Here is a 20,555-nt window from a genome sequence, read left to right as displayed (position 1 = left end):
TACAGAGGAAGACCTCAGAACTTTTATTTATGCTAAAATTCAACACATTGCGAATGGTCCTTAATCGAGATGATAAATATCTTACACATTACAAAGACAGCCTCCCCACCTTTTGATATTTGTAGTGACCCCAGATTAGCCACTTAATTGACTTTTACAGTAAGCAATTTCCTCCTCCCTCTTGCCCCCCTCTTGACATTCTATGTAGCTGATTTGTCAGTTTGTAATTTTTTTACTCTTTTCATTGTATCCCTCTGATTGTATATAATGGTCATGCCAATTTCATTGTATATAACGGTCATGCCAATTCGCTTTCAGAATATGATCTGAAGAAGTGGCTCTGCCCCACAAAAGCTCATCACCTATAAACTATCTTGTTAGTCTTTAAAGTGCTACATGACTAATTTTTTTTGTTCTACAGTTATATGGTACAAAGACTGAGTTAAGAGTTGGGTTACATGCCTGTAGCCAGACACAAACCCCATCTTGGTTTTCCACGAACCCCATCTTGGTTCCCCCCCCCCCCCCAGAGAGCAAGAGAAAGGCAGTCAGCCTTTGATGCCCTGGGAACACAGGTGTGCTGCCTGTCCCTGATTCTACCATAAACAGAAACCAGACAGTAAATGGGCTAGCTGACGACCCGGGGCCTCCCATCGCCCTGATGGCTAGTACCAGTAATTGACACGCCTGCACTGTCCCAGAGAGGAATCTTCGCCCATCACATACCAGAGGTGCCCATTGTCTGCATTTTCCCAGGTGTAAATTATGCTTTGCACCCTTCGTGGGAAACTTGGTGTTCAAAGCCATTTTTCCTAATTGGCCACTTGAAACCAGGAAGAAGCCTACATGACCCAAGGGATATAAAAGAGGTTCAGCAGCCCATCCCATTTGAGCTCCAATCATCTATACCTGCTGGCAGGTATTGATTGTCTCCCGAGGTCTGTGGGACGCCCAACCTCGCCCTACTTCTTCCCGAGGGATTGAGAGAAAGACGCTGACCACGCCAAGTCTGGAACGCAGGGGTGAGAATATATACCTGCTATGTGTCTATTTTGCATGCATTTAATAAGAGCTCAGAGAACCAAAGGGTTTCATGGTACCTGTAAGTGACTTATTAGTGTAATTTCTGTCCTGTCCTTTGTAGTGTCTGTGTTATCTGTAACACAGTAGTAGCATTTAACAACTAAGTTTACCCTGTAACAATAAAATAGTAACTGTTTAAGCTTTAACCTGACTCCTTCAGTTGCTGTAACAGAACCAAGCACAATTTAAAAGAACTTCAGCCGGTCATAAGGGACTCACTGCCCTGACCGTCGGCTGACAATGCCACAGTTAGTAGTTTTGAAATTTCATAAACCAAAACTGCATATAACTGTTGTACACCAAAACTGTAGAGTACAGTTGAGTATCTAGTAGTCTGCAGTCATATGTATCTGCTCACAGTCAGGGATGAATTCCACACATAAGAACTTTCTGATCTCTGGAATTAATGGCTCAACCTTACTCCTGTTGAAGTTAATGGCAAGAATCCATCAATGGGAGCAGGAGCAGGCCCCTAAGTGAGAGGTTAAGCAGAGAGTATATGCTATCAATACAATGGTAGAAGCAGCAGTTAGTTAAGGATCATTCAAATAAACCAGTTGAAAATCAAAGCATTCAGAATGATGGTTTCGGGTTTGTCTGGAGGTTCTCATAGAATAGAAAGGAAAATGTCTAACTTGGGTAAGAGTATAAACTGTAGTGTGTTTTGACATTTCAGAAATATGAGATGAATCCAAGCAGTATGACAGGTGCATTATTTTTAAACCAAGCTTCAGATGTATTGAGATGCGAGGGGTTATCATTCATGGTTGAGAAAAATTGTATTGTATACGATGTAAATCCTGATGCCTTAACTCAAGTTGAATAGTAGGTTACTCCACAAGTAATTCCAGTGAAGTCAATAGGAGTATTTGTGGAGTAAGGCACTACTCAGTATGATTGAGGGTATCAGAGGGCAACATTACAGTGATAGTCTTGCACCCCAAAAGTCAATCACAGTTTTCCTATTGACTTGAATGGCAGCTGAATCAGTCTGTTCCTCCCACCCCCATTATCAGAAATGAGTAGACAGGGTAAGGCTTATATAATAAACAATTTAACTTTCATTCGCATATGCACATAATCTCAGAAGATTTGGATTTGCTTCAGCCAGTAAGAGGTTCCATACATGCTCTTCCTTATATAAAGGCACAAACCCAGAGCTTGCACCTGTTTGTAGTTTCTGAAAAAGTTGGTGCTTGTGACTAATACTTGGGGTGAAGTTGCTGAGAGGTTCTTTGTTACATTTTAGCTGCATTTTAGTTCTTTGATAAACATCAGATAAATAGCAGAACGCGGCAGCAACAAACTCTTCCTTATTGTTTATTTCTTCAGACAACTCTGACTTGAAGTGGCTGCTGACCCACAATAACTTTTAAGCTCAACTGTTGAAGTGGAGCATTTGTACCTTGCAAAGCCCAGCAGATTTCTAACACGTAACATAACGACTGCCATCTAACTTTCAGACTACTTCTATGGTTAAACCGTTTAATGAGATCCTAAAGATCTGGTTTCAAACCTCTGTTAATTGGAAAGCAAAAACTCTGCTCTCTGATATACTGTGAATTAGGAGTAATTCAATGAAATTGACAGAATCTTAGCCATGGAAATGAATGCAGAATTTGGCTTAGATTTTGCCAAAACCCAATACTTTTAGGAGCCAGAGCTGAGTTACTTTGTAAATACTAAAAAAATGATTTCAGCTTTGCAGATGCCAAGCTGGAAATACTAAAGAGGCTTTGTGTCTAAAACTGCTGAAGTTCTAGGTCAAATTCATCCTTTGAATAAATCCATTGACTTAATGGGATTGCCCCAAGAATGAATTGACCCAGTAATGTTATTTCACACAGAAAGAAAATGCTAGAAAAAGAGCTTTTCATTTACTGATTCGTATTATTTAATAATTACTTATTATTTAATATTATAAGCATCCAAGGAAAACTCTCCATGTGAAGATACTGTTAGCATGACAAAATCCTTTAATCTCATGTGCTACCTAAACTGAAATGTCATTGCTGAAAATAAAAAAAAAAACCTTCCAAAATTACTAGGTATTATTTTTGGACAGAATGCCGTTCCCACTTAAGAAGCCCGTGCAAACAAGACCTTTTATCTGCAAAACTAAAATCCATCCTGCAAGATTAACCTCTGGAGGAAGATTTAGTCCAAGATAAAAGAGGATCTTTGTAATAAAGTCCTTCGTATTTTGAAAGTCTGTCTATTCATCATCAGAAATATCTTTAAGAAATGAAGTTTTCCTTTGTGCTTCGTAGGTTGCTATGGGAACTAGATCACTTTCTAGTCATTAATCAAGAACGCAACAGCCAGAGTCCCAATTTGTACCTGTACGCTTGAATCTTTGTTCACAGTGCTGCCTTTTAGACATCTCTTGGGTTCCTTAAATCTTCTCCAAAAGCATTTTCTCTCACTCCTGCTCTATTATATTCCATTTTTCTCTATCTCATTTTGTGTAATGGCTTTGTAGAGTATTTTGCAAGTTATTCAGTCTTCCTTGTCTGTTTGTTAGCTTGCTTGCAGCCAAGATTGATTTGGATGACCTTTGACAGCTACTCAGATTTACACTGGTGTAACCAAGGCATATTTGGTCCAAAATGCTTGTTCCTGAGTTTATTCTTTCAGGAGTACTGCTGCTTGGAGTGTTTCAGTGTTTTTTCTTATCCTTGAATAAGAACAATGCAGTTGCTCATCTGACTTTTTTTTTTTAATCTTGACAATCAGTCTAATTAGAAAGTACAGTTGCTTTGGTTCCTGGGTTCCTAGTGGTGGTATTGGGGGGGAAAAACCTCTTGATGGAAAGGTCAGAAGAGGCAAATCCTGCCACCTGTTCTGTAGGCATGGATGGTCCTAAGCACAGCAGAACTTGTAGAGTTTTGCTACATGGAGGGTAGTCAGGATTTGGGGTCTCTGAGTAAGGATAAACACCGCAACAGGACACAGCACATCGTTATGTATGGGTTCCCTTCATGCCATTGCTGCAGAAGAGGTTTATGAGGGAAGTGAGTCAGAAAAGGGGCTGCTGGACTGGTGATTATGGGGATTCCCTGGCAATTCTCCCATGGGAGTGCACTTGCTAAAAGGGATAGTGTAACCCTGAGATAATTGCCCAACTCTCATGCTGTGTCCTGATGAGAAGATACTTTTTTCTTGCAATTTATTCGTATTTCCCCAGTACTCTGCCTGTCTGTTCAGAATTACATTGGTGGCAGGGCTTGAGGCCTAAATCAACAAGGTTAGGTGTCTTCACAGTGAGCGTGATGACTAAATTTTCAAGAGTGGCCTCCTTTTTGCTGGTGCAATCAGCGTTTGTCAAATTTCCATCTGCAATTCAATTGCAAGTAGAAATCAAAATAATGGTGCTTCTCAGTACTCAAGCCTACATCTGCAATACATTTTTAATTTGCATGGATCAAGAAGGAGGCTGAGCCTGATTGGAAAAATGTATGTCTCTTATGTGCTATATTTTCATACATATCATGTAACTAAAACTACAAACCATCAATATCTGCCAGCTCTGCTGGCATTTTTACTTACACCAATTTCAGAGACTTTTTATAAACAGTGCCATGAAATGGGCTAGATTCTGCAGTTCTAAAGGATGTAGCAGAGTCACTTTCTAAAGAGCTATGGTAGATCTCTTAAAAAAAAAAAGTTTAAAAATAAGTTTGTGTTTTTTTAAAAAAAGTTTCTGAAGAAATTATGAGTCCCTGAAGCAAGGTCTGATTCCAGGAGTGGATGGTACATGCTCTCTCATTAAAGAACCAAAGGTGATCAAGTTATAAGAACAACCAAAGAAACACAACCTCCTCATCACTACCCTTTGTAATATTATCTGAAAGAAGAATAGAATTAAGAAAAATGGTTAACTACGTTGCAATAATTTTAAAATGTAGCCTATAAGTTGGGATGCCTCCATTTTATGGTGTTAAGCCTATGGCCCAAGGTCTGTATATGGTCCCTTGGGGTTCTATGTGGGGCCCACAAGACATTTTGTTTACCATTGCCCTCTCACAAGGTTGCTAGATTCTGCTGGTTTTCATCTGTGTAGTTTTTTTTTCCTGCTGGTATTACGAAAGTGACACACACGACCAAGGGCATGTGAAGTGAGCTGAATGCTGATTGCACATGTTACGAGAGCCATGCATTCCCTCTGCAACCAGTCAAAGTGCTGCTGTGATTCAGTTGGCACATCCTGCAAATTCTAAGTACGCAAGTGCAGTTAGCAAAACTGCCCTATCTCAGGAGACCCACAGAATTGAAGGACTAATCTAGGTTGCCCCTCACTGGATAGTGGTATTGCTGATACTCTGTCTCATTTTCAAGACAACAGGTTCTGGGAACCTGTGCAGCTCAGCTGCTGTGAACACGGGCAATGCTTCTACAGTTGTGAAGCCTTGGCTCATGATAATTTTAGGATTATTTCAGACAGAAAAAAAAACCCATCCCATCCCAACCTCTGTTGCTCCCTTTTCTTTCTGCTTTAATGGCTGGTTTGGTTGAAGTTTCAGAATTCAGAGATCAATGCTTATGGTCCATCACTGAGCTTTGAGCAATGGGATATGCAATATATCTGGTGCATGGGGGATTGATTTTTCTTCATGATTTCAGAGAGCCTCTCAGGCTTAATTGCTTGTTGCAGGCTAGTGTGTATGTCTGGCTTGCCAGAATTTGCACTAACCTTGTTGTTTGCAATTGCAAGAGACATTGGGAGGAAGGGTGAGGTCTGTGCATAGGGTCCACATGTGGGTGGATCACAACTGAGCTTCAAGACTGAAGTCATTTGCCTTTGATAATCTGGCAGACTGGGCAGGTACTAGGCCCAGCCCATGCCTCCGCTGCCTCCGCTATGCAGACTTCGCTCCTCCCTCCCAGCCTTTCAATTCACCCCATGATTTTCTCCCCACTCATCTCCCAAACAAGCCTCCACTGGATTTTTGTGGAAGCCAAAAATTGCGGGACCGTAGCTACAGGGAAATGCATTACAAATAGTTGAGGTCTAACCTGAATTACTGCCTAAAAGAGCAGCTTGATGTCCATGCCTCTTTGCCAAAGCAGTGAGATCTTTTAATACTTTCTCCTCTTTCTCTTCTAAAGTCTGCGTCTATGGCACAACAATGTTTCTAAAGTAATAACACATATATACTTGTCTGCAGCTCACAGGCCATGCACAGGGGATTTGTCCAATGTCATATTTTACACTCCTAGCTACATCTGACATCTTGTTTCTTTCATTTCTGGCTCCAGCAGAGATGTAGTACATATTGTAAGATCCAACAGGGTCAGGGAATTTGAGAGAGACAATTATGTGCTGCAGGTTCTGTGTCTTAGGGCCTTCTTACCTAGCATCCCAGAGGCAGGCTTATTATCTGGATAGTATTCTCAGTATTCAAATCCGCAAACATATTTGTTATGCCATCACCATTAGGTATCACCACCAGTTCTCATCTAAGACCTCTTGTAGTATCAAAGAGGGAATCACAAAAATTGGAAAATGCCACAATTCACAAAGTATTTACGCTTGGTGGCATAATTGTAATCACTGTTTCATAAGCTGCCAGCCTGTGGTGTGGTGAAGCAGAGAACTCATGAACTCATGTTTGCCAGCAAAGAATCAGAAGAGATGTTGATGGCAAAAAAAAAATAATTTTTTTTTAACTCTCTCATGTTATTCCAGACTTCGTTACAGGACCAACCTCACCCTCTGTCTGTGGGAAGATGAGGATTCAATATGAATGTAGGTTTTCTACAGCAAAGAGGCTGCAGTAATTGCCATAAAATGTGGCCTGGTAAAGAAGCCCTTCTCCGCTGTACCTGTAGAATTCGTTAGCTCCCAGCCTGTTTAGTTACTAGTGTTGTGCACTGTGATAAGAATTAGTCTTAAGCCTGCCCGCCTGCTTTCTAACTCTCAATAAAGCTGGCTATTTAAAAATATGGAGTTCAGAAAACATTGCGTGATACCTAGCATTTGGAGCTCACACACAACAGAGCACCCTAAATGCATGATTAGTAACGTCTATTTTTGGAACATTTTCTTATAAATGGTTTAACTGGTCTGTAACAATGTATTTTGCCTTATCACTGCTGTATCTGTTTTAATAACATCAATACTTTTAATCTCAAAATAGCTTAGTGTCGTTAAGTTTCTGAACACCCCTGTGAGAGAGGTAAGTGTCAATACACCCGGACGTGCAGAGATTGAGGCAGAGAGAGCTTACGTGACTTCTCTATTCCTAAAACTAGACTCTTTCTTATCTTTATCCTAACCTCTGGGATTGGGTCATTATGCAAGCATCTGCCATCTTCATCTGAGGAGGAACCAAGATCCATCTGCTTACCACTGTCTTTTGGCCAATCCATCCCCTGCTATTTCCGCTTTCCTCGAGATCTTTCCTGTCACTCTCTCCTGCCATGTTACCTTCACCAGGTCCTAAAATAATCTGCTGAAGTATAAAAGCTAACAGAAATTGAGGGTAAAGTTTGATCCTCAAATATTACATTTATCTTTGCAGATTGCTTGTCATCAACTTTGACTAAGAGATTGCTGGTATATATTATTCAAGACCTAAATAATTAGCTATCAAAAGCTTTCTAACTTATGTCTGGTCTCAGATAAAGGTAAAAAGATAGAGACAGACTACAATAGACCCAAACCTGAGACAAGCAAGAGTTCTTCTTCCCACAGGCTACGAACAAGACACTCAGTTCAATTATGTTAATTAAAGTGACCCTGAAGAGTATACTTGAAGTTACATGTATTACCAAAGAATCACGATGTCTAAAAATCAGTTAAACCCTTGTGATTTGCTGAAGGCAACAAATCCATCAATCACCAAGCTTATTGCAGTGTGTTCTCATGTACCTCACTTTCTTATTTCATTCAGCTCCTGTAGGTTGCCCTGCAGTCAATGCAAGCTGTGTGATTTACACACAACCCAGGGTGACAGCAGTACAATAATAGTTAGGTCTTAGATAGTGCTGTTCATCCAGACATACTAAACAAAGGATACCTATCATTGCTCATTTTACTGGAGAGTCGGAATCTTTTTGCATATCTAAATAAAATGTATCTCTGTCTATTTACATACTAAGAATCATATCTTTTTAGGGATGAAAATAACATAACTTGAATTCCAGTTGAGCAATTGCTATCATTTCTAGAAAGGAGATTTGTTTATTCCCAGAAACTCCTAGTGCATTTTGACTGAGAGTGTGCCAGTTACCATTAGTCCCTGATCTCAGGCAAAATTCCTTAGTGGTTATGGGGGAGAGAGATCTGAGTGAAGACATCAAGATCATGCTTCAGAAATGATCCCGAAATGCTCAATGCTTGATCCCAAAATGCCAGTTTAATACAAATGCTTCAAATTCAGTACTTTCTAAGCAGACATAATATTTCATTGTTCTGTATCTTTTGTGGTATAGGTTGAATCTCTCTAGTCCAGAACTTTTTGGTCTGGAAGCCTCCATCATCTGGAATGATTTTAGTTAGCCAGATGTCTGCTTTTCATGGGTGTGGCCAAGTTGTCTGGGGTCTCATAACATTGGTTTACAGCCACCAGTCCTGCCTTTCAGCATTCTGTGCTGTTATTTTGCTCTAATTTACTCCTAAATACCCTCTAACAGCCCAGTAAGCCGTGGAAGTGTTGGCAATGATGCTAGAAAATATTGGCCTCCCATAGTCTAGAAAATTATCTTGTTCAGAACTGATCAGATCCCGAGAGTGCCAAACTAGAGAGGTTCAACCTGTACTGAGCTTTTCGGACAGTCTTTGTCATCACAAACCACTTCTGGCTGGCTGAATAGAGAAGTATGGCCCAGCTGCTGGCTCTCAGAGGTATCTTTTCTATCCATTTCAGATCAGATATGAGAACCCTTATCCTTCACTTGTCTTAGCTGCAAACTAAGCTAATGATGCAGCCAAAATCTCACCAATTAATAACAGAAAATAAAATACAAGTAGCTTTGTCCAGTTCATATTAAACCCAGAACTCAAAAATCATGTTCTGCCGTACATGTGATAATTTTGAATCTGCTCAGGATTTTACTTCCTGTCTGTTTTTGTGTTTCTGTTTAAAATCCAGTGGCAACATATTAAGATAACTATCAGCTGTTGTATCAGTGCATCTGTCTTAACCAAATTCACAGATATATTCTGGAGTCCCAAATTTTCCACACCATGAATACTTCTGACCTTTGTTCCGTGCTGAAAATTGATCCTGCATCTACCTGACTTGGGCCAATTGTCTCAAACTGTGATTGGAGCTTTTGGGAGCCTTGTTTAAATCAGAATGTCAAATGAGAAACAAACTTAGTAGGTGGGTTTGTATTTAGAAGATGAATAATATTAAAATAGGTTGTCCCAGTTGCCAAGTACTTCATCCCTTTTTTCTGTTTTGCATTTATATATGGTCCATGAACAGGAGGATTTGCATAGCAGCTGATTCTCCACTCTCACTCATCTTTTGGCTAACCTCCCATTCAAGCGGGACATTTGCGTGGGATAAAATAGAACATGTAGTACTTTTTGTTGGCAGACAGGGGTCAAGGTGCCATGAAGTTTGAGAACTGCATTTGATTGCCAAAGGAACATCCATAGTTAGAAGAAGGTGTTGGACTTGAAAACATTCATACTGAGTAACTGGTCACTTAAGTCACTTGCTGTTTTATCTGCTGAGTTATTGGATGATTGAAAGAAGAACCAGAGGGTTTGAATAAGTCACTTGTGGTGAAGAACTTGCATGAATACATAGTTGTATGAGTTTTTATTTTTTCACTAAAGGTGAAAATACGATTACACATGTGCAAGCTTAAAAACAGTGTTTGTGAATGCTTCAGATGGGAGTGCACTCATGTATTTTCTTTTAATGAATATTTGCAGATACCTCTTCAGCATTCACTTTACTCTTGTTGGCTCCATAGAATCTACTGCTAGCTAAGTGCTTTAGCTGGTGTTACAAAGAAAGAATTTTAATTGGGGATTCAACCAAACCAAAGTGCCAGACATGAATTACCTTGAAGTATGGACACTTGTCATCTAGATCTAGAATCTGTGATTCAGGGCCATCTCTAATCTTAATACATTTGGATACAGACTGTTGAAGAACACTAGAACAAATTCCTCTCTCATTTATACCATTCCAAATTCAAAGTAATTCTCTTAATTGCAGTAAAGTTCCTCCAATATTAGAACAAGTTAATTAGAGTAAAATGTGGCTCTGTATATTTTCTTTTCCTTTAACTTTTTGTAAGTCACTTGACAGCAAAAAGTTCCCCTCTGTGATGTGAATTTCCTCATCGTATTGTTAATCCCCACTTGGATATTACTTTGTCTTCCTGTTGGGTCACTTTGTTCTTCTTCAGGCCCTGGGTCATAGATTTTTCCATAGTACTTCTGTCAGCATAACCATGATGAAGTCAGGTTTCTTAACACAAATGTATTAAAGCAGCTAAAATAAACTAACTACCACATCTTTTCAACATTTACATCTCGAAAAGGAAATGCCCGAGGGCCAAAAATAATGGTGAGTTGTCTGCTTCCGTTTGAATTACTATAAGGTAGATTAGAATTAACTTTTCTGGACTGAGTAGTTGGTATTTATCAGAGGATGTCAAACATTCTGACAGAACCACATTATGAGTATGAGACACATTTCTTTATTCTCATGAAAAATTACTTGCATTAATCAATTGTTGAGACACTGAAGTTCAGCAGAAGGATATTGTCCTATAATTAGGTTTGACATTACAGATGTTTCTTTAAAGAAGAGAAAAAGTCTAGTGGTCTGTGCTTATGCCTAGAATGTTTGAGGTCTAATTCTGGTCCTCTTGCTATAGCTTTGGGAAATTCACAAAACCTCTTAGTTGGGGTACAGATATCTATCTAGCTCTGAAGAGGGCCATGAAGATAAATTAGAAAACCTGTGTTTTCTGTGTAGTGTGTACTGTGGCTAGATTATGACCCTGTGTTCAAGAATCCCACTTATCTGAAATGCAGCTTTCTCTGGAACAGAATGAACAGTGGTCATTAATACCACACAAGGATTTAGGGTCAGAGGTGGAGAGGAATAACACATCCACGAACATGAAACCAACACATACCCAGCAGACACCTCCGGCATCCATCTGCACATGGGACGCAGTCTTCAGAGGTAAGGTCCTCCACTTCACCTGTGCATTGAAGATTCCAAGTTTAGGTTTAATTCTAGTGAAATGTAGGGCCAATATTTAAAGCATTAAACTGGGATACTGATAATAAAGGTACCAATCTGGCCAGCCACTAAGGGTACCTATACTTGGAATCATTCATTTTAACTCTATGATTCTTCTCCTCCTTACATATGTGTAACTCCATTACCCTCAAGGGACTGGCTTTCAATTTACATGGATACATGTCAGGGAGAGAATCAAAACTGGAGTTTAAGGACCTTACGATTTGGTCTTATTGTATATTAAAAAATAAGATTTCAGCTGAAAATCTGACCCCCAGGGACAGTATTTCTACTTAGCGGGTGCTTACCTTCTCTACACTCGTGCTTCAGACACCTGTTATCATCTAGGTAATATCCTTTGAAACATTTGGTGCACTGGATGGAGTTGAGACACATCTCACATTGCTCTAAGCAAGGTAGACAGGCACTGTTCTTCTCTGAATGGTAGTAGCCTAGTGGACAGCTCTCTCTGCACTCTCCCATGTACAGGAAACGTTTTTTCCCTCTCTTGTCTGTGCAACAGAAACACAGTGGGAGAAATTGAGTAGCAGTAAAGGAGACATCATTTAGCTAAGGCAGAAAAAGTAGTGTTAACATTAAACACCAGAACTTCAGCTGCTGGTCAGTCAGGGTATGTCTACACTTGCACCCTTTTTCGAGAGAGGGATGCAAATGAAGACATTTGAAATTGCAAATGAAGCCGGGATTTAAATATTCTGTGCTTCATTTGCATATTTGCATTATGGCACTATTTCGAAATACCGGATGCTGTTAAGACTCTGTTATTTCGAGAGAAAACCCTTCTCTAGAAATAACTGTGTCTTAACAGCATCTGATATTTCAAAATAGCGCCATAATATGATTATGCAAATGAAACGTGGGATATTTAAATCCCGGCTTCATTTGCGATTTCAAATGTCTTTATTTGCATCCCCCTATCGAAAGAGGGTGCAAGTGTAGACATACCCTCAGCGTAGCACAGTTGAAGTCAATGAAATTATTTCACCAGTTTGCACCAGCTGAGGATCTGAATCCAACACTTTCCACAGTTGGAAAACTGTTGCACTAAAAATTTCATAATAGTTTTTTTCAGTGCACACACCTTAGAAACACCCTCTACAATCCTCAAATATGGACAGAGATGGGTCAATGATTGGAATGGTCACCCAGAATTCTCCTCAGCGCATCTGGGTGCTACAGAAGCGGCTCCTCCCTGAACTTGGATGTTTTTCACTTAAATTTTGGGGGAAATTTGGTTCTTTTTCTATAATGGGCCCAAATTAGCATCTTCATCCTGATTACTCTGAAGCTTGAAAATTTGGATTCTGAATTACATTTAGAAGTGTAAGCTTGTCTATTTTATACTGAAGCATCAGTGATCTCTAGTGTTTCAATGTAAAAACGGGCAGGTCCATTAGATGAAAGCCCTCCCATGTCTACTCCACAGACTCATTTCAGTAGTGAAGCCTCTTCCCTCAGGCCACCCCACTCACCTCCTGTCAGAATGTAACTTGTGAAAGCAGGTATAACTCAGGGTGCTTTGCATTGCTGTGTAGGGAGTTCTTTACAAACCACCTTACAATGCTATTTATTACTGTGCCAACTGTATTATGTTGTATCAGTATTTTTCCCATGACAATTTTGAAGCTGAAGAAAGAATCTAAACAATTATGAATGAGTAACTCTGCTACAAAGAGTTATTCGTACTCGTTTACTTTTTTGTGTGAATTTTGATTATTCATGAAAGTTGCAGAACACCCTCATACTGTGACTGTCCCCATTGTGTGTCTGCCTCTCTGGGTGTCCACAGAGATGGGAGTTCTGTATTGCTGCCCGGCACAGGGGCAGAATGGGCAGCATTGGTGTAATCTTTTTCCCACCCCACTGTCACCCTGATAAGAAAATACTTCTTATAGAGGTAAAAGTGTGGATCAGCATCTGTGCCCATTTGGTTTTAGCCTCTGGAATGAACCTGCCAATGTGGTAATTGGAATACTATAATAGTGGTTTGGTGATGTGGACATCTGTGTATCAATAACTGGACTGACACCATCAAGTCATGTAAGTCATGTATTTCACATTTGCCATGAAAGTGTCAATCAGATGCCAAAGATTTTTGGTCACTATTAACCTGGTCTGACTTTGAACTGGTTTCCTAAAAGTGAAAGGCTCCATATTTCTTTATCAGTACTCTGAGTCTGTCCATCTGTAACTGCCTTTAACTTAATTGCTTCATTAAAAAAGTTACGCAATTAATATTTGGGGATTTTTAATGGGGAAAAAAAAACAAATGAAAAGAGAGGTTCATTGAAGATGATCTACACTTGAGAAATGTTAAGCCTGTTAAGGCAAGTGATTCAGATACATTTGTCCTTACAGCAGCCTTGTGTTGTGTTAGTACAACTTGGTAAGGCAATGGCCTATATTACATACACAGTCTGGCTGTATTAGTTAATTCAGCTCTCCTGTCAAGCTTTTGATTAATTTATGATGGCGTAAATTTTGCCACCTCATTTAGTCATAAACAATAATTAGAAATATCAACAGGCTTATAGGTATAAATCGTGTAGCTGCATATTTCCCATTGGCCCATAGAGTTTAAATACTTCTGACAACAAAATTGTGATTTAAATAGCATCTTATCAGGAAAACAACATTCAAGAAAATATGGTGACAATGTATTTTTTGTCAGCAACTGAATATTCTTTACTTTCAAGTAACTTTTTAGACTATACCCCCACAAAGCTAACACGTGTTCATATACAGCACTTTGGGGAAATCTACCAGGCTCTACTGAAATGTCAAAGGAAAAAAAGATTTCCTTATGTCATGGAGTTCCCTGTCTTGTCTGTTTAAATATAATCTCTATGATGAAAACGTTTCTTAAGAGATTAGATTCCTTTTGTGTGGACTGTAGGAATTTCAAAGTGGGTTTTTGTACATCTGCTTTAGACTGGGTCCTGGTGATCCCATATCTCCTATTATCTACCTTGTTCTGCAATAACCGTTGTGTCCTCCTTAGCTCTGGAGAAACAGCATTTTCTGAGACTTACACATTCTCGCCTTAATAACTATTTGAAACTTACGTTTTTCACTGCTAAACAGGAGCTGAAACATACATGTGTTCCCGCCAAAGTTGGCTGAAGTTTGGACTTTGGAGTCAGATTTGAATCTATCTCTGTACTGTGCTTAAGCTAGGATACTGAAATAGAACACATACCGCCCACCAGCTCTGGCAAAGTTCTACATTGGGTTAGGAATCTGGATCTGAGCTTCATGACTTTGGCACACCGTTCACCTTTTAATATACTTTATTTCTTCCAAGCAGAGGACAGTTAGAATTAGATGGAAGCTGAAGCTATTGTGACTATTACACATGTTTCATTTAAATGAATTGTGATTACAGAGCAGATTTTTTTCTTGTCTGTGTTAGTACAAAAAGGCTGCCAAAATAGACTAGATTGCTTAATGCAGCTTTTCTATTTCCAGACTTAGGTCTTCTGTTTTATTCAACCAAAACATTTCCTTATTTTTTAATTTTATTTTTGTCTCTCTAAAGACAGGCATAATTCAAATTATTGTCTTTGTTGGACAAATAATGAACTGACATAAGAATAGAATACATCTGTATTTTCAAGTGTTTTTTTCATGCAAACTGAATTCCAAGACATTATGCAGCATTAAATCATGAAGATAGCCCCAAACAGTGGCAGATGTTCCATTGACTTCAACATGGCCATGATTTAGTCCTGAGAGTGGAGGCAAAGAGACATTAAGAGGCGAAGGAAAAAGATGTAAGAAGAAATCTTATTTACCTGTACCACAAGCAGTACATTTGTTTGGTTCACTTCCATTGCAGTCAATGCAGGTATGATGGCACAAATGGCATTGGTTGTTAAATTCAAATTTCCCTTTGGGGCACTGCAGAACACAACGTCCATCATCAAAAAATCTGTGGTGGCAGAGATAGGACAAACATACCACAATTAGATTCTATAGCTGTATTTTTAAAACAAACAAAATGTGCCCCCTCACCCAGTTATATTATTACTTATTTGCACATTGCTTTTCATTTCCCATTGATTGTATTTACAGTATTTGATAAGATAAAGTGGAAGGCCTGCGAAGCCATAAACTTCAGTCTTCAGCTTCAGATCTGAGTCTGATTTTTTTCTGCACAGAAAATGACTTTTGATCCTGTATCTTGATGCCTCTGTACCACAAGCTCTGAAATGTTCCCCATGTCTGTTAAAAGGAAGCCAAAACACGTTTCTTTCTCAGACATTATCTGTGAAAAAAAATCTAGGCCTCTGTCAAAACTTTCTATTTGTTTTACTTTAAAGAGTTACTTTGAACTGCCCATTGGCACCAGTGGGACTATTCATAGTACATAAAGTTAAACATTTGTATAAATCTCCAAAGGATTGGGATTTTAGGGGCTCTATATGAAGATTATTGTTGAATCCTGCAAGAGTTATTGTTGACTACTTCTTATTGCTGGCTAATGACTCATGTTGTCCAAAACTTTTTTGATTGGTGTGAAGAAAGAGTGAATGTGGTAGCAACATAAGCTGGTCCTGGTTCACCTTTATTTTATATTTAATGAGTTTACTCTTAATAGGGAAAAAGATGCATATTTTAATGATATGGCCTTTAAGTATATATGGAGGGAGAGAGATATGAAAGAAAAAGTTGAAGAAGTGGGTTAGAAACTCAAGATGTCTTAAATACAGCTAAGAAAAATAATGGAGAGGACTCAGTGGGTACATCTACACTGCATGCTTATTTCTAAATAAGCTATTCTTGAAGAAATACTCTGAAATAGCTTATTTTGAAATAACACATCTACACTGCAGGGAAGCCTCAAAATCTAGGCAGGCTTCCCTAATGTGGATGTGCTACCTTGATTTAGAGCCCAGGAGGCACTGGGGAGTACTTATATTGAATGGCCCTAGGGAGGAGCTATTTCGAAATAGCAGCAGTGGAGCGTCCACACTATTGCTATTCCAAAATAGCTATTTTGAAATAGACATGATTCCTCGTGGAATGAGGTTTACAGAAGTTAGAATAAGCTGTCCATTATTTCAAATTTATTTCAAAATAACGGAAATGCTTTGTGGACGCTCGCATTGTTATTTCGGAATAACTGCCATTATTCTGAAATAACGCTGCTGTGTAGACGCACCCTGTATGGCCTTTTGCATTTTTGTGTTTAAGTTCTTGGCAGGACTGACATTTATATATGTGGAGTCCAATCTTGATAGGTATTTAACCTGATAATTAAGGATTGACCCCTTATTTCTCCATATTATAGCAGGAACTATGTTCCATTATCAAATCCTATTTTGTGCCCTTGTAATTTTGATTTTGGTGACAGTCAGCCAAATTTATTCTGAAGAGAAATTATTTGTGAGGACAAGTTGTCAAATGGTCAGTTAGTTTTAGTTAAAAATCATCTCAAAATTACCCAGCTTTGCAATGTCTCGAAGAGATGGGTAAATGTGGCTGTGACTGCAAAACCACTGCCATAGGGATACAAGCTGGCTAGTGTCACTCTTTTTTTTGCCTCGGACCAGTTCCAACATCTCAGTTTTGTGAAATGTGAAGAAGCCCATAGCAAAATGTTGGAAGACCATGACCAGAACATTGCCCGGACGATGAAACCAAGGGCATTTTGTGTGGCTTGGTGTATAGTTAGTGACTGTTTTGTACAGTGGGGTTGCCATGGTGACATTGCATGTCTCCCTGTCTAATGGGAGGTTCTCATTCTATGGGTCATTGAGGCCTGTGGGAGGAACAGTAAAATTCAAAGCAGGGTGCAAGTTTGCTTCCTTTTCCTGCTTCTTATCTTCTGCTAAAACAAGTTGGCACCAGGGTCATAGTCATGGGTGGGCCTGGGTGAACTGTGGCTCACCCACTTAGCATCCAGGCCCACTCATATATGAGCAGGGGTATAGTGCTGAGCAATCCAGAGTGTCCCTCAGGCGTCTGAAATCCAGGACCGAACTGTGTGCCCACCCTTCAGAAAGCTACACTCTGGCAGCTCTGCCTTGTCGTTTTCTGAGCAACCCCATGCAAGTGTCCAGCTCGGCAGGTGTCTGAGGGAATCATGGCTAGGACGAAGGTGTGGCATTGATGGAGAAGCTGAGCTAGCACAGTCTGCTATTGCCCATCCATTCAAAAGTCGGGGCTCACCCAAATTTCTACTCCTAGCTATGTTCACTCATGGGCAAACGATTCTCCAGGAGTGCCCTGGGATGCCTCCTTCGAAAAAGCTTAGGAAACAGACACACAGGATTATGGGGGAATGTTGAGAATGGGGTATTCACTGCTCTCATTTTCACAAGACTTCTGACAGGAAAAGGAAAAGATTCCTACTGTAGAAAATCATCTCTGCTGAATTTTAGTCTGTATTACAGTACCCTTCATTACTCACTTCAGTGTGAACCACTTAGAACTATAGGATCCTGGAGATTGAGACTTAAATAAGTCTATTTCCAATACATTACAAATAGTATCCACTGGTGATTCCTGATCCCCCACATCCTCCTCCCCCCTTAGTTTCCATTCGGAGTTTTCCTTTATCTATTTTTATTTTTGTTGTTTTTTTATTTTTGGATTTTCTTAGTAGCTCTGTTATGATGGACCAAAGGGGGAGGGGAGGAAACCTGACTCTCTTTGGAAGCTCTAGTTGTAGCTAGAAGAGCAAAAACTGGTGAGGGACTTGTTATAGTGAAATAATAGCTTTGGCACAGAACTCCCCTCTTCTCCAGCTGTATAATGTAGTGTGACCTGTGTAAGGAAAAGTACGCTGCAAATGACCAATGTGTATATTATAGGATCCCAAATTTTTTTGACAGAGATGGAAGAAATGTCCGGCCCTTTGGCTCCACACAAGACTGATAAATTGTGCTTGAAGTTTAATAGGAGGCAGCTATAACTGGTTATTATCATAGCAACTCTCCCAAAGGCCATGGAGACTCAAGAAAGAGAGGAGCTTGATCATTACAAACTGGAACAAATTTGTGTAATTTGTTATAATTAGATCACCTTGTACCTTTTGTCATAGAACAATAAACAAACCTCCCCTCCACACAAGTCCATGATAAAATAACACAGAGGTTCCAATTTATCACAGGGTAGCATTGAACCTCAGCTCTGAGCCTGTCTGGCCAGACACACTGGGCTAAATTAACCCATATATAACCCACCTAAAGGCAGTAGAGTTGCTTTAAGGATGAATTAGCCCTGTACCCTCACTGGGCCATTCTTGTTATTTTAGAGGACTTAGCATAAAAACTGTTCTAAATTGTATGCATACTTGTTTATTGGTGTGTTCTTACGGCATGGAAAAAACATATAGGACCTGATTCTGATCTCACATCAATGTAAACATAGAGTAACTCCACCAAAATCAGTGCAAGTATGCCAGAGTAAAACTAATGTGACTGCAGAAGGCTACCACTTCCCTAGTGGAAGAACATGGGATTTAAGACAAGAGGCTACAATAGCTCCCTTGTCTGTGTATATATAGCACAGGGTGACCCTGAACTGCAGAATTCCTATTAGATTAGAACTTTCCTAAAATGTGAGCAGTGATTCAGATTGGGATTTAGTGCCCTTATAAGGAAGTACTTAGATATATTTTAAATAAATATTTATGTCGCAGTTAGACAATAATCCCTTCAGGATCAGTGTGGTAACTGATATCGTGCCAGGTTACCATATAAATCAATTTAATGGATGGAAAACCATTTCAACTGTAGCAAGTTGAAAATTGAGCATCTGAAGATACGTCTACATTGCAGTTGGACACCCGCGTCTGACCTGTGCCAGCTGACTTGGGCTTGTGAGGATCGGGCTGAAGGGCTGTTCAATTGTGGTATAAATGTTTGGGCTCTGACTGGAGCTGGCTCTGGGACCCACCTCCTTTTCCCCCTCTCCTCCCTCTAGGTCCTAGGTCAGGTTTTAAATTGCAGCATAGACATATCCCAATGTCACTGATCAGTGTCAACCTGTGTTTTTTGTGGCATGCTACAACCAACAATTATGGTTTGCATGTATGTCATTCAGGGTTAGTTGATTTCATTTATTTAAGGAAAAAGAATTTCAGCCTGCAGGACCCTGGTCATGAGCTAGTTACCTGTGCTAGCATGTGCTCTCAATTCTGTGACCTTTGTTCTCCTTCTTCCTTGCTCTGATTTGTCTCATACTCACTTGATTCACCCAATCTGGTTAATCACAGTCTATACATGTGTTTGTACATCACTTAGTTTGGTGGGTCCCTAATCCTGACTGAGTTTTCTACTTGCTATCACAGTGTAAATAAATAACAACAGTGACATACCTTGTGGCTGCACAGCCGATACAGTCATTCTGAGTTGGCCCCGTGCACTTATAACAGGATGCTTCGCAGAACTGACACTGATCCACATGGTCAGCATATTCCCCTGGTAAAAAAACCCAATCGTTTACTTAAGACCCACTGATCAAACAGAAAGCTTTGCTCAATATGCTGCTAATCTAGAAGTATTAGACAGCAAAATTGATTTGAATTTATGAAACTGGCAGTTCTCAATTGAGTCAACAGGGAAGCAACTACTTGTACCCTGGGTACTGGAGCACTGTGTCTTTTGGAACAATGAACACAATGACTTGTTTTCTTTGTGTCTGCATGAGTCTTACAAAGAATGCCTGTTAGTGGTGGAGTTAGCTCAGCTCCTATGGGCTCATCCAAGAGCTGCAGGGGGACTCTATTCTGGTTTACCTTACAGAGATAGATAAAACACACTGCATGAATAGAGCCCTGCACAGGTACAAAATTTGTATCTGCATCCATATCCACAAAAATGAGCCATGGGTATTGCATTTGTGGACGTGGATACCTGCGACTGTAAAGTGGGTATCTGTGCATTTGCAGGGATCTATACATGAAGGGTGACACTGTCTCCACTCCAGTTGTGTTTGGGATGCGTGGGGAGTGAGTCCAAGTAACAGATAGGATTTTGAAACAGTTCAGGTGCAGTACGCTGTACTGTTTGGCAACCATATCATAGAATCATAGAATCATAGAATAATAGGACTGGAAGGGACCTCGAGAGGTCATCGAGTCCAGCCCCCCGCCCTCAAGGCAGGATCAAGCTCCGTCTACACCATCCCTGACAGATGTCTATCTAACCTGTTCTTAAATATCTCCAGAGAGGGAGATTCCACCACCTCCCTTGGCAATTTATTCCAATATTTGACCAC

General features: G+C 39.8%; 1 protein-coding gene and 1 long non-coding RNA gene across 5 annotated transcripts in view; one reads left to right on the top strand and one right to left on the bottom strand.

The window, feature by feature from the left end:
* The window catches only part of PCSK5 (proprotein convertase subtilisin/kexin type 5), a 327,119-nt gene that overhangs the window by 43,445 nt on the left and 263,119 nt on the right, over positions 1–20,555 (bottom strand). For 2 of the 3 annotated variants that reach the window (XM_025178860.2, XM_075931728.1), the window contains 4 exons: positions 19,654–19,756; positions 15,122–15,258; positions 11,615–11,818; positions 11,197–11,265 (listed from right to left, as the gene is read on the bottom strand). In XM_025178860.2, the coding sequence (XP_025034645.2) occupies positions 11,197–11,265; positions 11,615–11,818; positions 15,122–15,258; positions 19,654–19,756 (513 nt within the window). Of the gene's footprint in view, positions 1–10,451; positions 10,490–11,196; positions 11,266–11,614; positions 11,819–15,121; positions 15,259–19,653; positions 19,757–20,555 lie in introns of those variants that run through there. The other variant, XM_075931729.1, reaches the window with a different exon arrangement.
* LOC142829846 (uncharacterized) overlaps positions 1–20,555 on the top strand; it is a 58,692-nt gene that overhangs the window by 20,073 nt on the left and 18,064 nt on the right. Inside the window, exon 3 of one of the 2 annotated variants that reach the window (XR_012904694.1) lies at positions 11,108–11,246. The exons of the other annotated variant lie outside the window; for it this stretch is intronic. This is a non-coding gene — a long non-coding RNA (uncharacterized LOC142829846). The remainder of the gene's footprint in view (positions 1–11,107; positions 11,247–20,555) is intronic. 2 annotated transcript variants of the gene reach the window in all.

Source organism: Pelodiscus sinensis, chromosome 6 (assembly GCF_049634645.1).
Source record: "Pelodiscus sinensis isolate JC-2024 chromosome 6, ASM4963464v1, whole genome shotgun sequence".
NCBI lineage: Eukaryota > Metazoa > Chordata > Testudines > Trionychidae > Pelodiscus > Pelodiscus sinensis.
This window is presented reverse-complemented; position numbering and strand designations above follow the sequence as displayed.